Source organism: Brassica napus, chromosome A7 (genome assembly GCF_020379485.1).
Source record: "Brassica napus cultivar Da-Ae chromosome A7, Da-Ae, whole genome shotgun sequence".
Taxonomy (NCBI): Eukaryota; Viridiplantae; Streptophyta; class Magnoliopsida; order Brassicales; family Brassicaceae; genus Brassica; species Brassica napus.
Genome location: NC_063440.1, coordinates 18,228,162 through 18,249,713, shown reverse-complemented (window position 1 = coordinate 18,249,713; position 21,552 = coordinate 18,228,162). Strand labels below are relative to the sequence as shown.

Here is a 21,552-nt window from a genome sequence, read left to right as displayed (position 1 = left end):
CCGCATGTGTAATAAGCTTTAGAACTTTTATAGATCAAAGTCTAAGCTCAATGCTTAGCAATGTTCAAGAAATTGCTAAGAGCTAATTAGACGTTTTATAGAGGATTGGTGTTTAGGCAGGGATCTAGAAACCATCTACACCAATTTTTAAAACTGTTTTAAATGTCTAGAACCAACAACTAGTCGAATACATTTAAGCAATGACTCATGGTTTATTAAATAACAGCCACCTTTTGCCTCGTCCCATTATACTCTCCCTTCAACAGTTTCCTAAACCACTTGGCAGATTTCTTCAGATACCTCTTACGTCCATCTTCAAAGTCCACAAACACTAGCCCGAACCGGACCGTGTATCCTTCCGCCCATTCGAAATTGTCCATCATCGACCATGCAAAATATCCTTTCACATTCACCCCCATCCTACAATTTAATGAAAATATAGTTTTCAATATTATTATGTCAAAAAGCAAATCAGTATGTTTGAAAGAACTATGTAATGTTTATGGAAACTATATTATGTAAAAAATAGCTTACAATATTGCATCGCGAACCATCTTAAGGTGATGAGCGTAGTAGTCAATTCTCAAGTCATCATTAAGAAAGATTTCTCCAATGCTAGCTTCATCGACTCCTACATGATTTTAAGAAAGATACAAGAACAAAGTATTATTAGTCTAAGCTAGCTCATGATTCTAAACGTTCAGTTAGTTTAGATATATATTTGGCAGATGTTATCATTTACCGCTTTCTGTTATGTACAAGACAGGATCATCGAATTTGAATTTGACATGTAGTAGAAGATCACGAATACCCTCAGGGTATATCAAAAGCCAATCCGAGCCAGCCTGTAATTAATCATCATAGTTACATAAGATAAACCGCTATTTTTTATAGATAAACAACTCATTAAATACCTAAAAGAGAAAAATATATCATTATATTTTATCCAGTTTAATACAAATATGTTTTACTCTTATTATTAACTTAGAATATAATGGAAATCTTGATTTGATTGGGAGACTAATATAAATTCTTGAATCTTGACTAACTAAGGTTGAATAGAATAATCATACCGTTGGACCGAGAGGTACTCCATTTCGTTCACCTAATACAGTAAACAACATTAGTATATAATAGAATTTCGATAATAATTAAAGAAAATAATCAGATTGTAGGTAAAAGAAAACCATATAGTTTCACGGACCTACGATGCTGACGCAAGCATCAGTGGACATGGTGATCTTTTCAGTTGCACATGGCACGTCTTTGACGTAAGAAGACGAGTAATAATTAATGCCTATGAAATCATATGATCCTTTGAGCATGGACGACTCTTCTGGTGTAAATGTAGGAAGACGGCCATCTTTTACATGGTTGACCATTTCGGTCGGGTATTTGCCATAGACAATTGGCTCCAAGAAGTAGTTGAAGGTGAAGGCCGTGGCTCGAGCCGCAGCTAATTTGTCAGCATATGAATCTGAGTAAGGGTAGTGCCATACTGTGTTTAAGGCTATGCCAATTTCACCTTTCTGAATCGCCTGAAAACACAGCAGTAGGTGCCAAACGCAATCACAGTGAAGAAACAGAGTAAAGCAGAGCCGAAACAGAGTAAAAACAGAGCCAGCGCTGGAACATAAATCAAACAAGGAACTGATGAATATTGTCACATCCCGGGTTTTCATATATAGTGTTTTATGTTGAAAGGCTTAAGATAATTGATTTGATTACCTATATTACCAAAGTGATTCACTTGTCCAAATTTTTTTTATAGGATTAAATGTTTTTGAACTAGAGTACTAAAAAGATATGTGACCTATCGAAAAATGAATTGTAACTGTCAGATAGAACGAGCCAAAGAGTGCCGTGGGCAAGGGCGTTACAAATGTACAAGGTAAAACATACCTGGTACTTTTCTCTGTAGATTTTGACGGCTGCTCCATGAGCGAGGAGGAAGTTATGGCCGACGATGTAAGGCTCGCGGGCTCCATCACCGCCGGTGCAATTAGGATTAGTGAAACTGGAACACCTTCCAGGTGCGTCTTGGCCAGTTGTAAAACCATTATGTACCACTGAAAATGGCTCGTTTAATGTCGTCCAATGCTTCACTCTATCTCCAAACTTCTGGAAACAGAGTTCCGCATAGTCCCGGAAATCATTCCTGTTTCATTAGCAAACGCTCAACAACAACCAAAAAGAAAAAGAGCCAACGAACAACATTTTTTACTAACACGATCTCTGCTCCTAGGAAGCCACCGTAAGTATGTTGAAGTGCTTCTGGTAAGTCCCAGTGAAAGATTGTGACATATGGCTTCACTCCTACAAGATTAACAAACATAACACACAAAAAAACATTAAAATGTTGCTCTTAACGAATCTTGCTAATTTTCAGTGGTTTTTGGCAAGATCCTAGATGTCACCAAGACTCCATTAGTATCACCAAGAACTGCGAAACAGAGAATCATTGCTACCTTTAGACAGAAGGTGATTAATCAAGTTGTTGTAATAGTCGATTCCAGCCTGGTTGATACCTCCCTTTAAATCCCCACCTGAATCAGTTAATTACTACTCCGCTCACGAATATTAAAACTATTTAGATGGATTTGTTAGGATTTATATCTTACAAGGCAAAATCCGTGACCAAGAGATTGAAAATCGGTAAGCATCAAAGCCAATTTGATGCAGAAAATTCACATCTTCCTGATTTTCCAAAAGACATTCATGAACAAAAAATGTAATGATTAGTTAAAATCCTTTTGTTTCGTGGAGCAAGTACCTCCTTATATGTTCAGGGCAGTACTATACCTTGTAAAGGTTGTAAGAATCATCAGCAATGAACCCATTACTACCATCCAATATCTTCTCTGAAAAGAAGACAAAATATTAGTTAGATAATCTAATTTCAAGAATAAGGAACAATAATGTTCAATTGTTCATCGTCATGTCATGTTTCATATGAACATAAGGTAAATCAGGTGCACATCAATCAAAGAATTACACATGAATTTAAGTCAGATGGATTTCTAATTAAAAGCTAATTAACAGTAAATGGATCTACTTATGTTGTAGACAATGTCTTTACTACGGCCCTTAAAGATGATAACAAATTGTTTATTAATTTTGGAATGTTTGGCAAAGATGGATGGACCATTTTTGGGATCAGGTTGGATTAGATTGTATGGATCTGACTTGATACCATAATAAATTAGATGAAATTCTAACTCAAAACCAATTGATAGTAAATGCATTGACCCATGTTTCTTATATACTAATTATGATATTTTCCAACTTTTGTACTGTCCCTAACATATATATGATTGAGTTACACAAAACTAATATTATATGTTGTGGTTAGAAAATTGATTTTGGCCATAATCTCGGCGATCCAAAAAAAATCAGATGCATATACATAAACCGAATTCCATAAGAAAAAAATAAGCTACATTTCAAAATATTGGAATCTTGATGTATAAAGTTTTAAAGCATTTAGGGTTTCTAAGTAAGAAGAAGAAACCTGGAAACTTTTCAGAAAAGGTGTCCCAGATACTTGGTCCTCTACCATCTTCATGAGCAGCACCTTCACACTGCAAAATCAAGAAAATGTTATAAAATGAAACGAAATAGTAAGTATATATATAGTAAGAACTAAACCTGATATGCAGAAGTAGCACATCCAAAAATAAAACCTTGTGGGAAATCACTTCTTCTCAGTTTAGGTCTTGAGGAATGATTCTTGGCGAAAACTCCAACGTAGGCGGAAGTAATGAGCAACATAAAGACGAGACCTTCACTTCTCATTTTTTCGTAAAATCTATCTCTTTTAATATATAAGGGATTTTGGTTGTCAAACTCAAAACTTTATAAGTGTTGGGATTTGATAATTTGTAATATTGTTGTATCTTTATATAGAGTTGTTAGTTGAGGGAGTTACTGTACAAGAGGAACAACTGTTTTTTACTAGTAGTTGTATGTATATATCTACATTGATTTTACAATTGTTTCAAGAAACCTTATCCTATAAAATCAGTAGAAGAAACATAACATTATCTTAAGAATTAGAGATCTATAGCCCATCTTGTTTTCGACTTTGTCCCATCTCTTTGTCGACTTTCTCCCATCTTTTCAAAAAGAGGATAGCTTATCTATAATTTTATATAAATATATTATTGCTCAATCATCTTTAAAGAATGTCGATATTTATATTTCCGCCGGAAAATAAAAAGATATATTGTCGTAGTTTACCATGGTAGTGCTGATGCACTATTTGTTTTAGCTTTGATAATATTTCAGTTGATTTTAATTTAAGAATGATTGTATAACAAAGAAGACTAAAAAGGGAACAAAGTTTTATATCCGCAAAGAATTCTTAGCCCTGGCTGTTTAAACTCTACTTTGCTTCAAAGCTTTTCACACAACAAATTAATCTAGAAAAATAGTTCGAGGGCTTTATAAGATTTAGACATCTTAGGGATAAAACATGAAGCCGAACCAGTTGCTTATAAGAATCTCTTCTTCTTAATTGCAGACTTCAACAAGTACTCTTCCTTCTCAGATTCTTCAATCTCTTCTTCTCTTTTCAAGAACTCTTTGAACCACATTGCAGACATTTTTGGGAAATGTTTTAGCCCGTTGTTGTAATCGACGTAGAAGAGGCCATATCGGACTCCATAACTAGCGTTCCATTCACAGTTGTCTAGTAACGACCATGCAAAGTATCCTTCAACTTCAACAGTTCAACTCCATCCTCCCTGAGCAAAAAAACATTTATCATCAGTTTCTTGTATGTGAAGAAACTTACTGGATGGCTTGTTGGATGCTTTGGAGATGTTTCTTGTGGTACTCTGTCCTTTGGAGATCCATCAAGTTAGAAAGCTTTATTTTTTCCTCATAATCCATATCACAATGTCCTGAAGCAAAAAGAGGAGAGAGAGAGAGAGAGTTAGTAAACCATATTCCAAGAAACAAATGAGTATAAACTATCATGGAAGAGCTTCGTATGAAATTATTACCGTTTTCAGGGATCATGAACTTTGGGCTTTCGTATTTATTTTTAGCCTAAGTAAGAAATTTTCAAAGCCCTTGTGGGTATAGAAAGACTCATTCTGAACCACCTCTTACTCCCAATGTCTGTCCTGCTTTGTTTTGTTCTGTTTCAATTGATATAAAACTTGTAAGACCACAAAATCGGTAACCAAAAGCCTTTAGAAACTAATAAACCCTTAAGAAGCTTGTGAGCCAAGAAATGAATAAAAACCCTATATAATACGATACGAGTTATATGTATTATGTAAACGCTACTTATGTTTCTATTCAATGCGTGCGTCTGATCTCCAATTGGGAGTATTATGGTCCACTTCAGCAATGCTTTTAACATAGAAATTAAAGCACTGTAATACTTCTCTCCAACGAAGTCAAAAGAACCCCAAATTAGAAAATTAACAAAAAGTATGGTATGTTTATATTCTTAAGTCAAGATATGCTGGTTCTCAATACAGCCGAATGAAACCTTCGCAATGGTCCTAAATTAAAAAAAAAAATTTTTATTAAGGTCGTATAGTCCCCAAATTGTTAATAAAATTTTATTGAGATTAACCTAAAAATATTTATGATCTCATAAATTTCATATCCGGTCATGAGTCAAGAACGTGTGTGTGTTTTATATTTTGATGAGAAAAACACTCACCATCCAAACATGAATTCCATGGCTCGTTCACATGCTTCTTTGTCATCAGGTATGATAGCGCATATTAGACACAAAGTTCCCACATCGGATGTTAGAAGAGATTTTTAGTAATATATAAGATAGATGTGTCACTCCACTTATCACCAATTGGTTTTAGTTTGGAAGTTCATCTAGCTTAACATTGTCCATATAGAGCACTGCAGACCTGACCCGTAGAGTATCTAGAGCTTATTGCACCGTCCACTTCCACTCCCCACTCATAGTAATCCTCATTCTCTGTCAGAGAAAGTGTTGTTAGTTATGATTGAAGATTCAGTTGTTTCTCCGACCGAGCATGAGGAAGAATCCAGTTGCCATCTCTGTATATAGATGAGAGAGTTGCATCCTCCGCTAACCGAAGAGAGAAGTTAGAGTCATTGTAGAAATAACTCTTGAGGCAGCCAAATGATGATCAATTATCTGTCCAGACAGGTGATACCATTTCCAACTCTCAATTTTATCCAGTTGTAGACAATACCTCTCTTTTTGATCAAGTTGTTCATTAACCAAGAGTTCCTTGGGTTTGGTTGGATTGTCCGGAAGGAGTTAAGATTCCCATCGAGCACATATTGACATCCAGAATTCTATAGTTATCGTGTAAGGTCTTCTTTTTTTGCTTTGCTTGATTCCAATAATCATATATTTATCTTCTTCTTTTTCCCACGAATTAATAAAACAATTCCAGCACATTCATTCCCACGCAAAAGTCAATCACAAATACATCAAAGGAATTAATACACGCACGCGTGAATACAACGTGTTACACTGCTACACCAGTTTTTAGCAAAGTCAGTCTACCAAGTTAATTAATTCAAAGAGCACAAAATAATCACAAGTGTATATCTATACAAACTATGTATATACCCACTACTTATATGATGATCGTCGTCAACCTCGTTCATCATGATGTCACTGTGTCATTAAACCATGTCGTGTTACATCCCAAATAGAACGAATAATTAAATCATTAGAACCAATAGGGACGTTTTAGTTGAAGCCCTAGATATTAGGGCAAAGTGTGACTAGTTTATTATTGCTCTTGAAGATCAAACCATCGACTTGAAAACATGTTGTTCTCTTCGTCAAGGTCAATCAAACCATCTAAATCAAAGTAAGTGTTTGTGTTTGAACATGATCCCCATTCTTCCTTCACCACGTGGCTCCCTATGAAACTGTTGACCGGCTCTGCCGTATGTTCTAACCTGGATTCTTGAAGTGGAGGCGGTGGCGCAGGAATATTTGTTCTCGTTATCTTTTTCTTAGAACCCGTTTTGGTGATCTCCGGTTTTCCGGTTAGACTTTGGACGAGTGTACGGAAGTTCTTGACATCAGTATTGATAATCTCCGGTGCAAATATATGGATGATACGGATCTTACGCTTGATCTTGGTGATTATTTGGGAGTTCTTGTTCATAGGAACCAAAGTTCTTGAATTATCTCCATAGAAGCTTTGATGAGGAAGATGATCAAGATCGTACTCAGCCTTCATTGAATTTCTCACCATTTAGAAAACAAAAGTTCGGTTTTTGTTTGGATTGTGTTTCTTGTATTGTTTGAAGATATAATATGCAAATGTTTTGGATTATCTGAGCATGTACATATACACAAAAAGTTATGGAAATGACCATAGAAAATACAATTATTATATATAATATTATTGTTGGTTGGTCAGAAACATTAGTATAAGAAACATTTATTAATTAACTGCAAACTGAATATTAAATAGTCAAAATGTTGAGAAGTATAGGAAGAAAACAGCTACGGACCTGCCCTCCATTACACACATAACAACAGGTGGATTTTAAATAAACTGTAAGTTTCCCAAGAGAATTACCTGTTTCTTTTACGCTATCGAAGAAAAACAATTATTAATTTTCAACTGTTATTAAAACTCAACAAATAAGCAAAAAAAAAAACATAAGGTAGATGGTGTAAGCAACGTTTTATTTTATGATTAGTTGGGGTTGACTTAGCTTATCAACTTTACCATGGGATGCGAAGCTGACTTTGTTTTGTTTACGAATTTGTTAATTGTCGGCATAATTAATCTTACATGGCTTCTAGAAATAAAGTTTCTTCCATTTTGTAATATCCATATTAATAACATGATTTTCAATATTCTAAAAGTCGGTATAAGTATCTCTTAAGTCATAAATCGGTCAGAAATAATTTTTAAAAACTAATTTAAATTGTTTTAAATTGATTTAAAACAGTATAAACCGATTTAACTCGTTTAAACCGGTCTGATCGATCTAAATTTATATAAATTGGTTAAATAAAATAAAATTAAAGTGAATACTTTAATTATATCTTTTTTTATAAACAAATGAAAGTTTTTTCTCCAGTTTTTTATATATTCCATTTTAAATGTTTCATCAAAAATAGTTTTAATTAAATACAAAAAACTCTTAAAATATGTAATATAAATATAATATATATAATCAATAATCAATTACTTCGTTAACCTCTACACCTACCTAGATCTCGAATAATCGGCATAAAGCTACTTCTCCATTGAGTTTCTAACTTTCATCTATCGATTTTTGGTTACTTTAAATAAATTTCAATATATATGAAACGTTTAATGTCATCATCTTTTATAGTGATGTATGTAAAACAGACTTTGGTTGATATTATTCTGTTGGACAGGGATTAGATAAATAAAGCCGACCCAAATAGCTAATCACGACCTACAAATAACTTAACACACACGACAGGCACTCGTCACACGTGATATGTGCTTCATCTCTGCACGTGCAAGTATTTTTGTTTGATTTTAATATTTATTGCATTAAATTGATTATTCGAAATTCAAACAAACAAAACGGCCAATAATCATACGGAGAGGTCACAACATTTCATAAGCCAAAATAGTCAAACATTATTATATACTTACACCAAACGATTTTTTTTGTTGCAGTCGAGTTTTTCGATTTACTACTTGTATGTTGCATCAACCTATTTAAAGGTCAAATTTATTTAATTCCTAAAATAGAACATTATTTGACACTAGCGTGTTTGGTTATATAAAAATTTATAGAGACTGGACAATTATGTGTAAGTTAGTAAGTAGATGTAGGACATAAACATATATTTCTTTAATGTTTATACGCGGGACTGTAGACTTCATCTCCTCAATCCTCATACGTAAGAAAACAAATTAATAATCTCAGCATGTCCTGTCAGCTGAAACTCTCTCAAGCTAGACATACTGTTTCAGCTATGGCTTTATATAATTTTTCTTGTCGGTTCAGTTGATGTTTATCCCGACCATATGGTAATTTGATCCTATAATTTTCGAGGCTGTCCATCTCTCCTTTTGTGTGTTTTGGCTGTTTTGTTTTGGCTCCAACTAATTCAGTGGTTATGGCCGGATTCAAGAACCTTATTTAAAAGAGCAGAAGATTTTGTTTGTACCTACAGGCTACAGGCTACAGCCATGCTGGAGCACTACACGATTCATATGTGCAACTTGCTAAGATATCTTTTTTAAGTTGTAAATATAATAATCATTTCCTACGAATACGCTTTATTTTCATCAATGATTGCGTCGAAATAAGAGACCTTGGTCTGACAAAAAAAACACGAACATAACATATGTTATCTATCTAGTATCTACATCGTTAGTTTCTAGTTTGGCGTAAAATTTTCAAAAGAGTCGCTTTGGCCGAGTGGTTAAGGCGTGTGCCTGCTAAGTACATGGGGTTTCCCCGCGAGAGTTCGAATCTCTCAGGCGACGACTATTTTTTACATTTTTAGAGATTTATTGTTCTATATAATTTTGGTCTAGAGCTCATTTTGATAACCATCAGCATAAAAGATGCTGTCAGCTCAGACACGTTTGTTAGTGTCGCTATAACATTCTTTATGGAGTTCAAAGCTGCTGGTTCACTATCGAATCCCCTGCCCCTGTTTGAGCCGTAATAGAATGACAAAAAGATAGTTTTTTTGCGATTTAAAACACAATGCTCGACTTGTACATTAAGAATATGTTATACCGTCCGTGACATTCAATTTCTTTAGACGATGGTTTAATACATTAAGAATAGGTTAGACCGTGATAACAATTTACTGACAGCTAATCTGGATTTTATACACTAATGTATGTACTTAACTTGTATAATGTATTATGTATGTACTAAATTATTCAGACTCGCAAGGTACTAAGAGACATGGTGAAGAAATGACATTATGTTCATTCAGTTCCAAAGATGATGAAATATAGGAGACGTACGTTACGGAATTTTGTTTTTGTTAATTGAGGTTTTGGTTTGCCTAAATTTTTTTTGATGAAATTTCAAATGTATTCATCTATATAGCCTATAGGGAACTAACATTTACAAAAAACGATATGACTAGATCTACTTTGAATATTTTTATTCTACTTTGCTATTTTTTTTGTGACACATTCATTAATATAAAGAAACTGGCCTCAGGCCCAAGTCAGCCCGTTAATGGGTCCATTACAGAGAACAGCGCAGAGTCTGTTTTGCCAAAAGATCGGCATCAATGTTTTGTAAGCGAGGAAAATGAGAAAACGATATCTCGACAAAAGCAGAGGTCATCTGTTGGATATCCTTTACGATACCAAAGATTTCCGAGGCCTGCGTGTCGTTGGTGATGGCTCGAACGAGCGTTGAGTTGTCAGAGAACATTTTGAGGTGTGTAACCTCACTGTTCACCGCTGAGAGGATTGCAGATCGAAGGGCCAGGGCTTCAGCTATTAGCGGAGATCCGATGGAGTCCTGGATCTTGGAACCTTGGATGATCATAGTTCCTGCTGAATCTGTGAAATTCCATGCGAGTCCTGCTCGATGCGATCTATTATCAAAAGCCGCGTCTGATTTGCCGATCGTTAGCACTGCTGGCGATACCGAAGCACGAGGAGGTCTATGGAGGCGAGGTGGAGTATTCTTTGTGGCTTTCTTTTTGTCTTGTGCCATATTCCATTCTCTAGCTAACCTGATTCCTTTGGTTGCTACTTCCATTGCTGATAGGGTTCTGTTCTCAAAGATTGCAAGGTTTCTAGCTGTCCAGATTGCCCAGCAGATCCATGGAAGGATGTTGTTTGAAACTCCTGTTGGTGGAAGGCAGACTGCTTGTCGGAAGGCCACAATAGCGTCTCTGAAACTGCTTCCTGTAGCTAGGTGAACTACATGTTTGAGGGGGATCAGGTTCCATACCTCTTGTGAGAAAGGGCATCGAAAAAAGGTATGCATTGCTGACTCAACTCCTTTGCACTTATGGCACAACGCATCAGCTCGGATTCCTCTTTGTTGTAATTGTTCTCCTAAAGGTAACGCTCTCTGTATCGCTGACCACATGAATATTCTCATCTTTGGTGAGCAGGGTGCAGACCAGACATCTTTTATCCAATCAAAGGGTCCTTGGATTGGTGGTCTTTGTTCACTCTTCCTCATCGCGGCCGCATAGTAGCCTGATCGCGTTGAGTAAGTACCTGAAGGGAGAGGCTGCCAGATGTAGATATCTTCTGTTTTGGAGAGGCTCGGTTGTAGCAGTTGTATCTCCATTGCAACATGAGGTAGGAGTTCTTCGATTCTTCTTTTATTCCAAGTCATCTCTGTTGTCAATAGATCAGACACTGTCAGGTCGAGTGCTTCTTCCGGAATAGGTCCATATGGTTTGATGTGTTCCTTTGTAGAGATCCATGAATCTTTCCAGATTCTTGTTGTTTGCCCATTTCCTATAGCTTTCCCTAGGTTCTCCTTTAGCAGGTCCCTTCCGTGTAAGATACTTCTCCACCCATGAGAGCATGTAGCTGGAACCATTGCGTCTAAGAAGTGCTTCTTGTGACAATATTTCCCTAGGAGAATACGGGCGAGTAGGCTATCTGGTTGGGTTAGTATTCTCCAAACCTGTTTAGCTAGTAGCGCCTGATTGAATAGCTGTACGTCCTTAAGGCCAAGTCCACCTCCTGCTTTTGGCTTTGTTAGAGTTTCCCAAGCCACCCAGCACATTTTTCTACTTCCATCAGAAGAATCCCACCAAAATCTTGTGAGGACTGATTGAATCCTTTTACAAAGGCTGACAGGTAGCTCGAAGCAAGACATGGAGTAGGTTGGGACAGCAGTAAGGACTGCTTGCAGCATTGTCAGTTTACCGGCCTTAGATAGATGTCTCGTGGATAAGCTTTGTGCTCGTTGCCTTATCCTATCAACCAGGCCGGTGAAGAGATCTTTCTTTTTCCTCCCGAAATGTTCAGGTAACCCTAAATATTTACCTGAGCCTCCTTCGTTGATAATGCCTAAGTGGTTTTTGACATTACTCTTTATTTCCTCTGGAGTTTTAGAAGAGAAGGTGATCGAGGATTTAGCTGCATTGATCATCTGTCCAGAGGCTTTCTCATATTCCCAGAGGATGGTTTTCAGCTTCGTGTAGCATGATTGGGACGTTTGACAGAAGAACATGGTGTCATCTGCAAAGAGTAAATGGTTTACTCTTGGACAGTTCCTCGCTACTCTCACTCCTTGCAAGGTACCTTCTTTCTCTGCTTTCTGACATAATCCGGATAGCACTTGACCACACAGGATAAATAGGTACGGGGAGAGTGGATCTCCCTGTCTAATTCCTCTCTTAGGTATCACCGAACCATAGGCAGCGTCGTTAATCAGATAGGAGTAGGATACAGTGGTAACACATTGCATAATTAGAGTGATCCATTTGTCGTGAAAACCCAGTCTCTTCAGAACTTGTGAGATGAAACGCCATTCTACTCTGTCATAGGCTTTAGACATGTCCGTTTTGATGGCCATCGTACATCTCTTTGTTGCTTTTGAGGTTTTCAAGTATTGAAGTACCTCATGCGTTATTAGAACATTGTCTGAGATAGCCCTTCCTGGGATAAATGCTGACTGATTTTCCGATATGATCAGGTGGAGAACTGATTTCAACCTTAGGGCCATCAGCTTGGATATTATCTTGAAGAAAACATTGCAAAGCGCTATAGGCCTGTAGTCAACAACTTTCTTTGCCCCAATTATTTTTGGAATCAGTCTAACATGTGTCACGTTTTGTGAAGGTCTGAGTTGTCCTGAAGAGAAGAAGAGTTGGACTTCACGCACTACCTCAGGTCCCACAACCTCCCAATTTGCTTGGAAGAAGCTGGCTGAGAACCCATCAGGTCCAGGTGCTTTATCAGGGTGGATCGCGAAGATTGCTTCTCTAATCTCTGATGATGTGGGATCTTTAATGAGTGCTTTATCAGGGTGGATCGCGAAGATTGCTATAATCGCTAAAGAAAGAGACTAAGAGTAATAGTGCCAAATTTACATTGTGTGAACAAACCACCGCTGCAAGAGACCTGCATACTTGTGGCCTGTCTTGTACTTGAGTGAAAAGATTCGGTTCCACATAGACTTATCTATCACATTACGCATTGCATCAGTCGTCATCCGGCTTATATGGTGCCTTCGCGCATTACGCTCTCGCCACAAATGGTAAATGACCATTTGAAACAGCATTTTGATAAGAATAGCGTCAAGCTTACTAACATTGAGCTCCTGAAGGTGGTCCAATGTTATCTGCCAGTCCGGATCAGTATGAGTACCAAGAATGTGATTTGCCAGTCCATGCCAAACTGTAAAGGAGTAAGGACACGCGAAAAACATATGATCTCTTGTTTCATCTCTTTCTCCACACAATGTACAACCTTGAATCATCCCCCATCTCCTCATCCTATCTCCCGTTGACGGTTGGTTCTTGACTGGTTAGCAATGAACGAGAACCGAAGCACCCCTTGCGTGAACCAGACTACTTTGCTCCATTCCACCGTGGCCTTCTTTAACCCGAATTTGATCCCATGTCTTCGAGTTTGAGAACATCTCATGGTAGTCATCATCTACTATCCTCCAAAGGACAACATCTCTACCATTCTGAGGTGCCGGAACCGGTGATTCAGTTATGGCTGCACAAAGCTCATGAAAGTGACGACCTCTAATGGCCCATCAGCTCTGATTCACCACGTCACTAACTGTAGCTCGACGAGGCAAACCAATATAAGTAGTACATGATGCTCCAGTGATATCAATCAAACGCCCCTTATCCAACCAATTATCAAACCAAAAATAAGTTAGACTTTCCATCCATAAAATTTATCAGCTTGTATTAGTATACTGAACATAAAAAAATCATTAAAATAACCTTTATAACAACATAATCTTTTGAATTTTAAAATAATGATATTGGTCATAAAATTTATTAATTTAAAATAAAAATAAAATGATCGTAATAAATATATAACAATACTATTTCTGAAAAAAAAATAACAATATTGATCCCAAAAAGTATAAAATTAAATGCTGAAAAATATGATAGTTTATTTTCCAAGCGAGTGACAAACATACTTAAAATTATTGATATTTTTCTTTTTGTAACTGAATTATAGATATTTTGTTGTTCAAGTTACTCGAATGAGATGCTATAAATACACAAGATTGCATGGGCTCATAAAAGTAGTCATAACTTCAAGCATCACCTTTACTATTCACTCGCTCTCTCAATCTTTCTTGATAGCCACGCAACAAAGAAACGATGTCGAAGAAGATGATCGTGTTGAAAAGCTCCGACGGTGAATCGTTTGTGGTCGAGGAAGCGGTCGCACGTCAGTCGAAGATCATATCGTTTCTTGTTGAAGAATTACCCGATCAAGAACTACCGTTTACGAACCTGACAAGCGAGATCCTCCGGAATGTGATCGAGTACTGCAAGAAGCATGTGGTGGAAGACGGTAGTGGTGATTCTTCTTCCTCCTCCTCCGATGATCTCAAGAAGTGGGACGTGAAGTTCGTCGGGGAGATTGATCAGCCCACGCTCATGGATCTCATCATGGCTGCGAATTACCTACACATCCCAAGCCTGCTTGATGTCACGTGCCAGAAAGTTGCTGATATGATCGCTGCATGCGAAGACGAGAAAGAGATTCGATCAACGTTCAACATCGAGAACGACTTTACGGAAGAGGAAGTAGAAGCGATTCGCATGGAGAATCAATACCCTAACTAGTTTCTTTTATGTTCTTTGTTTGGTCTTTGTGTGTTTCAAATCTCTAGATACGATGACTATCGTTTTCTTGTTTTGATTTCGTGTTCAAGAAGGGTTTATGCTTAAGAAATGTAAGAGCAATTCTTGAATATATGCTAAGCTCTACAAGTATCTGTACCAATTCTTGATTATAGGACTTGAGTATTCAATCTTGTACGTTTCCAACTAACTCTCTGCCAAGATAACAAGAGTTTGTGTTTCACTAAACATGACTCTTGTTTTGGCGCTCGAGAAGATGACTCCTCAGAGAAAATTATGTATCGTGCAGAACAAGAAAAAGGCAATTCAAGATCCATATACAATATCAAAAAGTAAATAAAGGATAAAAGAGGTGAAGAGTGAAGACTAAATACATTTATATCATAATAATCACACATTTTGCATTGGGATAATTTGGTGTATATACAAAAAAAAAAAGTGCTAACTAAAAAATGAAGATATTACAGAAAATTAGTGTAAAACTAAACCCAGCCCATTAACAGATGTCGGTAAGGCCCAATAAGGAGGGGAACAATTAGTTGACATAATCATATCTGGTTTACTTTGTGTGCATTGGTTGTGTCCGATTGTCTTAAACTAATTTGTTGTACGATTATTTCAAAGAATCGATTGAGATGGCGAGCGAGAACCCTGAAGTTGTTGTAGCTCCCACGGTGGAGAATGGCGGCGCCGAATCATCCTCCAGAGGAAAAGATGAACCTTTGGAAACTGAGCTTTCCAAGAAGCTCGAAGTTACAGAAGATGGAAAAGAGGAGAACGAAGTAGAAGAAGAAGGAAGCAAAGGTGAATAATTAAATACAAAATGGATCCTTTTGATGTCTCTACACTATGCTAGCTTTCTAAGACTTTGTCTAGTTGAGCTTGGCCTTGAGTAGGTTTGATGGTTTTAAATTTTGATCCATTGTTCTGAGAATCAACGAGTTTATGAGTGAGTGTGTGTTTGACTAATATGTTACTTCTTGTTTGTTATTTAAGCTGAGAGTTCAACAGCAAAGAAGAAAAAGAAGAAGAATAAAAGCAAGTAAGAAATGTTTTTTTTGTACATTCTTCAGTTTTCCACTTTTGGTGTTTGCTTTCAGTTAATAATAGTTTCACTTGTGTTTGTAGGAAGAAGCCCCAACAGACTGATCCACCTTCAATCCCTCTCGTTAAGCTTTTCCCATCTGGAGAGTTTCCTGAAGGTGAAATCCAACAGTATAAGGATGAGTAAGTTTCATACAACACTCTTTACACACCTTCAAGGGACATCTTACATATGTTATAATAGTTTAAAATGTTTGGTATTGATCTATGTAATGCAGCAACTTGTGGAGAACAACATCTGAAGAGAAGAGAGACTTGGAGCGTTTGCAAAAGCCTATATACAACTCAGTACGCCAAGCTGCAGAAGTTCATCGCCAGGTTCACTTTGTTTTCCTGATTAATGGCCAAATATTATCTTTTTCTATTACATCTGAGAGATTTTTTTTAATTATTTTTTCAGGTTAGGAAATATGTGAGAAGCATAGTGAAGCCTGGAATGTTGATGACTGATATATGTGAGACATTGGAGGATACTGTTCGTAAGCTTATATCAGAGAATGGTCTTAAAGCTGGTATTGCTTTTCCTACAGGATGCTCTTTGAATTGGTTGGTTTTCACTTTTAACATTTGCCTTCAACTTACTTCTCTTTTACCTATTCTTCTTTACTAGTCATGTTTCTCTAATGGCTTCTTTTTTTTTATCTTCAAGGGTTGCTGCTCATTGGACACCAAACTCCGGAGACAAGACTGTACTTCAGTACGACGATGTAATGAAACTGGACTTTGGAACACACATTGATGGTAAGACGGCGAATTTTAATGATATTTACAAATGTCAGATGAATTAACATCTCTTTTTTTCTTGTAGGACATATTATCGACTGTGCATTTACAGTTGCTTTCAACCCTATGTATGATCCTCTCTTAGCAGCCTCCCGTGAAGCTACTTATACCGGTATCAAGGTGATGATTGTTCTTTCACTGCTTTATGAATGTACGACTAACTACTAGTAGTATGAATAATTCTTGTAGTGCTTTGTTCTACTCAGTTTGTACGTAAGCAGTTTCATTTAGGCTTTGACTTGTTAGGAACCTTTTAACCTGCTTTGTGTTTGTTTTCTTGGCTGGTTCAGGAAGCTGGAATCGATGTTCGTCTATGCGACATTGGTGCTGCAATACAGGAGGTCATGGAGTCTTATGAGGTTGAAATCAATGGAAAGGTCTTTCCAGGTACTAATATTAAATGTCAAGTCTAACAAGGAATGTTACATCAGTGACCAGTTCGATACTGATGTATTAAACCTTTACCTGTTTTGTACTTTTTGCCAGTTAAAAGTATCAGGAACTTGAATGGCCATAGCATTGGACCTTACCAGATACATGCTGGGAAATCAGTTCCTATAGTTAAAGGAGGCGAGCAGACAAAGATGGAAGAGGGTGAATTCTATGCAATTGAAACATTTGGATCAACTGGTAAAAATAAAACTCAGCTCATGAGCTATCCAAAGGAAAAAATAACCAATGATTGATCCTCTGTGTTGTGGTTTTATTGTAGGGAAAGGATATGTGAGAGAAGACTTAGAATGTAGCCACTACATGAAGAACTTCGACATTGGCCATGTCCCTTTGAGGTTGCCTAGAGCAAAACAACTCCTTGCTACTATCAACAACAACTTCTCCACTCTCGCTTTCTGCAGACGTTATTTGGACCGCATTGGTGAAACCAAATATCTAATGGCTCTAAAGAATCTGTGTGACGCTGGCATTGTTGAGGTAAACTATTCTCACGCTAATCACACACCTTAGTCTAAATAAGCCTGATGAAAACAAAGCTTTAAATCGTTTGTCTCTATTTCATTTCAGCCGTATCCACCTCTGTGTGATGTGAAGGGGAGCTATGTATCACAGTATGAGCACACCATTTTACTCCGACCTACTTGCAAAGAAGTTCTTTCCAAGGGAGACGACTATTGATTCGGATTCTCTGTTTTATACTCTGTTCTCATATACTGTTCTTGAGATTGTACACTGCTTTCTTTTCTTCTTGTGTTATCACAGCTTTGAATCATTTCTATAGAGCTTCAATACATTGCTAAAAGTCTATGTAGTTGCCTTTTAAACATGAACTTGCGCATCAATCCTACTAGTAATCTCCATAAGATAAGAAGTAGACTTGTAGAGCTTCTTGCTTTGGCGAGAAACAAATAAATCCTCCTGAGTGAGTTTTTAGTTCCACCAAAAGGTCATGTTCCTCGAGATAGAGTTTGGTTTGGTAAAAGATGTCGAGCAGCTTCCTAAGCCTGCACCTCCTAACAAGGCCTTACTCTATTCATTTCAGTAACAAAGGTTTCTTTGCATTGTTCATACTTCTTCTCTGTCTTTTCGTTGAAGATGTGGGAATCGGTTGAACAGCTTCTAAAGACTTTGTTGCGTCGAAAACATTGAAAAAATACCAACATTTCTTGATTTATTTGTTTTGATAGAAGATAAAAGAACAAGCCACAATGGAAATTGATGTCTATTGTTGGTTCATCACAATTTCACAAATATCTTTAATAAGGTTACAACAAATCGTGAAAATCAAATGTTTCCTCGTCCCACCGTTGGGGTTTCTCGGAGATCAAGCAAAGACAGAGAATATATCACCGTTGATGTAATCGTTGTCCACTAAGCTTACCAAATAGTAGCTGCTCTTCACCTGCACATTCAGTTAGATCCCAATCACCATCACAGTTTAAAGCAATCTTGTCTGAGAATATAGTAGAGTGGAAATGGAGAAGATTATGTACCTCCTCGAGCAACTTTCTAGAAGGGTCATCCTCTGGGTACAAGTTAGCCCAGCTTCTTGACCAAATCTCAAAGGCTTCGTCTTTCCAGACTTTGAAACTTGCTGGATCAACAATTGTCGGTTGGATAACCTCCTTAGCTGGGAACACTCCCCAAGTAACTGCATTCACATCGGATTCACCAATGTTTGATACCCAGTTCTCTGCTTTGTTCACGGCCATGAAGGTGATAGAAGAAAAAGCTTTGGATTTCTCCACAAGTGTGTCTAGCTTATCCTTAGAGCAGAAGAACTCAAGGTAAGCTTTCTGGTAGACGTAACCACCAGGTCCACCCCATCCTGTAAAGTTCCCAATGCAGTTAAACACTTTTTTTAATAAGCCAAACAGGAATATTGAAACGTTACGGTGTGATATGAGTTTCTTCCTTACCAATAGCTGGGGAATCGGATTTGGCTGCATTAACTGATGGTTGGCTATTGATGGTCAGGAAGCCGTTGGAGTTTATTTTTCCGAGTTGCTCGTTTATGATCTTTGTTTCTGGCTGGAGTCCATCTAACTCAGACCATGGACTGCTTTTCAAGTTTCCAAGACAGAGCTCTTTGAATTTCTGATGTGTGACAGTTTTTACAAGACAATGTATTAGTGAGTGCGAGGAAACAAGAGAATGAAAACATTTCTATGAGTGTTGGAAAATGAAAGGCTACCTCTTGAACATCTTCAATGCCTTTCAATGGGACAACCCATTCTTGCTGAAGCTTCTTGTCACGTGCTCGTGGGCGCATGAACTATCAACATATTATGTATTTAGATCAGCGCCAATAATTCGGCAATGAAAGGAACAAAAGAAGACATCACAATTATCAAACCACAAGGATGTTGTGGCAAGCAAACTAAGCATCTCATTATACTGGTAGGCGAAATAACAATATGCAAAATACAATCGTAAGCAAATAAGGAAGAGCAACTGTAAAGAGTCTCAGTCAATGCTGAAGTTTTAAAATCCTAAAGTAGATTGTCAAAAAAAAAAAAAAATTAATGAATATGTGGTACCTGATAATCCGAAAGTGTACTATATGATGCACTGCGTGAATCACCCCATCGTCCCTGTGGGAAGTCATTCCAGCCTTTTGTCCTAGATATGTAGCTCTTTGGACGGTTTGCCCTGCAAAGATTCAGAGAAACCAATGGTATCATTTTCTCCGTAAATACAAATTTACGATCTGCATTAACTGGCGAGACAAAATCAGAGCAAGTGAAACAAAATGCTGGTTACCAGAAGATGGGGCGAACATCTTCCTTAGTACGGAAAACGTTTGCAGGGCGTCTCCATGGTAAAGAACGAGTGATTTTTGACTCATCAATCAGACCAAGGTTCTGCAATTTCAGCACCACTGTTAAGTTTCTACAGTGGAAACATGTGTTATACGAAGAAAAAAAAACAAATTAAGAAGGAAATGAGGAACAACCATTAATATTCCAATAGCGGACTTGTCCACGTTAAGTGTGTAGATATGAAGTGTAGTGATTCCATGGGCCAAAATCTTTTTGCACATCTCGGTCGCAAAGTGAATACCATAGGCCTTCACAGCTTCTTCATTATCCTTGATAGGCTCCAATGCAGCAGTGAGCTCAGCAGGTATCTATACCAATAATAGCATGAACGGAATGTTACGAAAACATTAGTCATAACTCTCATAAGGCATCACCAAGGGTCTAAATATGTCAGCCTAACCTTTTATTACCAATAGACAACAATATAAATGCAGCAGCTAAGCAACAAAAACAACATATCTGTACAGTCCAAGCCATATCATATCATTGATCTAAGAGATCAGGAAATGAACCTTGGTCTTGCAGAAACCAGCCATACGCAAGAACCCCTTGTAGTTAGAAATGGGCATAATCCCAGGAACAATGGGACAGTTAATCCCAATTTGCCGACAGTCATTGACAAACTTGAGGAATATATCAGTATCATAGAACAGCTGAGTCACAATCAGATCCGCTCCAGCATCAACCTGTTCCAAAAACAAACCCACTAATCCATCAAAACCAACTCACTAATCCAATCCAAATACACAAAAACCCAAAACCATAAACACAAAGTCCAAACCTTTCTCTTCAGGTAAGCAAGATCACTCTGATAAGACTCAGGAGTAGCAAGTCCATTAGCTTCAATCACATCCGGATGAGCCTCTGATTCACAAAACCCATTAGAGAAACATCAACAAACCCAACAACGAAGGAAGCAACTTTGAATTACCAGGATAGCCAGCAACCGTAATCCCAAAGTAATCACCATACTTGCTCCTAATATGATTCACCAGATCCAAAGCACAAGCAAACCCTCCCTCCACCTGAACGAACTTATCCTGCCCATGAGGCGGGTCCCCTCTAAGCGCGAGCACATTCTGAATCCCATTAGATCTGATCGTCTCCAGCGCGTGGTCAATCTTCTCCACCGGCATGTTGGTGCACGTGAGATGCATCATCGTCTCCACGCAGATCGCGTTCTGCATCCTCGACGCGATCTCGAGGGTGAGATCCGCCGTGGATCCTCCTGCTCCCCAGGTGATGTCGCAGAAGCTGGGCCCGTAGGAGACCAGACGATCCATCCGCTCGAAGAGATTCTCGACGCCGTCTTCGGTCTTGGGAGGGAAGAACTCGAAGGAGAAGGCGGTTTGGCCTTGCTCCGTCACGGATTTGATCTTGTCGACAACCTTCATCGTCGTCGTCGGTGAGATCGAATCTCAGATTTGGGTTTTGAATCTGGAGGAGGAGGAGTGTGGATATGTGGGAAAGGAAGTGGTGGAGAGCAAGTGGTGTGGCTCTTTTATAGTGAGGAGAGACCTCTAAGTGAAAGAGATCCAATAAGTTTGGTGGCGGTAACTGGTAAAGCTTAGATCAAAAATGTTGTTATTTATACATCAATTAAAATCAGAACATAATATTTTTAATATTTAA

General features: G+C 37.7%; 6 protein-coding genes and 1 non-coding gene across 7 annotated transcripts; 3 read left to right on the top strand and 4 right to left on the bottom strand.

Moving 5' to 3' along the window:
• Positions 1 to 7: 7 nt before the first annotated feature.
• Positions 8 to 3,810, bottom strand: LOC106353132 (beta-glucosidase 16-like). Its single transcript, XM_048735660.1, has 12 exons — positions 3,649 to 3,810; positions 3,512 to 3,581; positions 2,803 to 2,861; positions 2,622 to 2,697; positions 2,469 to 2,546; positions 2,229 to 2,316; positions 1,903 to 2,158; positions 1,205 to 1,538; positions 1,074 to 1,105; positions 743 to 845; positions 535 to 631; positions 8 to 420 (listed from the first exon to the last, which is right to left on the bottom strand). The coding sequence occupies exons 1-12, from the start codon at positions 3,793 to 3,795 to the stop codon at positions 216 to 218; spliced, it is 1,545 nt and encodes a 514-aa protein (XP_048591617.1). The 5' UTR covers positions 3,796 to 3,810; the 3' UTR covers positions 8 to 215.
• LOC106357444 (VQ motif-containing protein 18-like) lies at positions 3,811 to 8,480 on the bottom strand. Its single transcript, XM_048735662.1, has one exon. It carries the CDS (start codon positions 7,221 to 7,223, stop codon positions 6,750 to 6,752), a length of 474 nt encoding a protein of 157 aa, XP_048591619.1. The 5' UTR covers positions 7,224 to 8,480; the 3' UTR covers positions 3,811 to 6,749.
• An 896-nt stretch (positions 8,481 to 9,376) lies between these two features.
• On the top strand, positions 9,377 to 9,458 carry TRNAS-GCU. Its single transcript has one exon. It is a non-coding gene; the product is annotated as a tRNA-Ser (tRNA).
• Positions 9,459 to 10,182: 724 nt separating this feature from the next.
• LOC125576162 lies at positions 10,183 to 13,413 on the bottom strand. Its single transcript, XM_048735565.1, has 2 exons — positions 13,041 to 13,413; positions 10,183 to 12,971 (listed from the first exon to the last, which is right to left on the bottom strand). The coding sequence occupies exons 1-2, from the start codon at positions 13,411 to 13,413 to the stop codon at positions 10,183 to 10,185; spliced, it is 3,162 nt and encodes a 1,053-aa protein (XP_048591522.1).
• LOC106356802 (SKP1-like protein 1A) lies at positions 13,044 to 15,121 on the top strand. Its single transcript, XM_048735658.1, has one exon. The coding sequence runs from the start codon at positions 14,270 to 14,272 to the stop codon at positions 14,738 to 14,740; it is 471 nt and encodes a 156-aa protein (XP_048591615.1). The 5' UTR covers positions 13,044 to 14,269; the 3' UTR covers positions 14,741 to 15,121.
• A 187-nt stretch (positions 15,122 to 15,308) lies between these two features.
• Positions 15,309 to 17,924, top strand: LOC106353135 (methionine aminopeptidase 2B). Its single transcript, XM_013792821.3, has 11 exons — positions 15,309 to 15,562; positions 15,755 to 15,800; positions 15,887 to 15,985; positions 16,081 to 16,180; positions 16,263 to 16,408; positions 16,512 to 16,603; positions 16,671 to 16,765; positions 16,936 to 17,032; positions 17,132 to 17,275; positions 17,358 to 17,575; positions 17,666 to 17,924. The coding sequence occupies exons 1-11, from the start codon at positions 15,394 to 15,396 to the stop codon at positions 17,774 to 17,776; spliced, it is 1,317 nt and encodes a 438-aa protein (XP_013648275.2). The 5' UTR covers positions 15,309 to 15,393; the 3' UTR covers positions 17,777 to 17,924.
• A 319-nt stretch (positions 17,925 to 18,243) lies between these two features.
• Positions 18,244 to 21,409, bottom strand: LOC106353133 (methylenetetrahydrofolate reductase 1). Its single transcript, XM_013792820.3, has 10 exons — positions 20,852 to 21,409; positions 20,702 to 20,784; positions 20,433 to 20,606; positions 20,055 to 20,228; positions 19,862 to 19,962; positions 19,639 to 19,750; positions 19,293 to 19,373; positions 19,018 to 19,195; positions 18,592 to 18,926; positions 18,244 to 18,500 (listed from the first exon to the last, which is right to left on the bottom strand). Exons 1-10 carry the CDS (start codon positions 21,312 to 21,314, stop codon positions 18,423 to 18,425), a joined length of 1,779 nt encoding a protein of 592 aa, XP_013648274.2. The 5' UTR covers positions 21,315 to 21,409; the 3' UTR covers positions 18,244 to 18,422.
• Between the last annotated feature and the right edge of the window lie 143 nt (positions 21,410 to 21,552).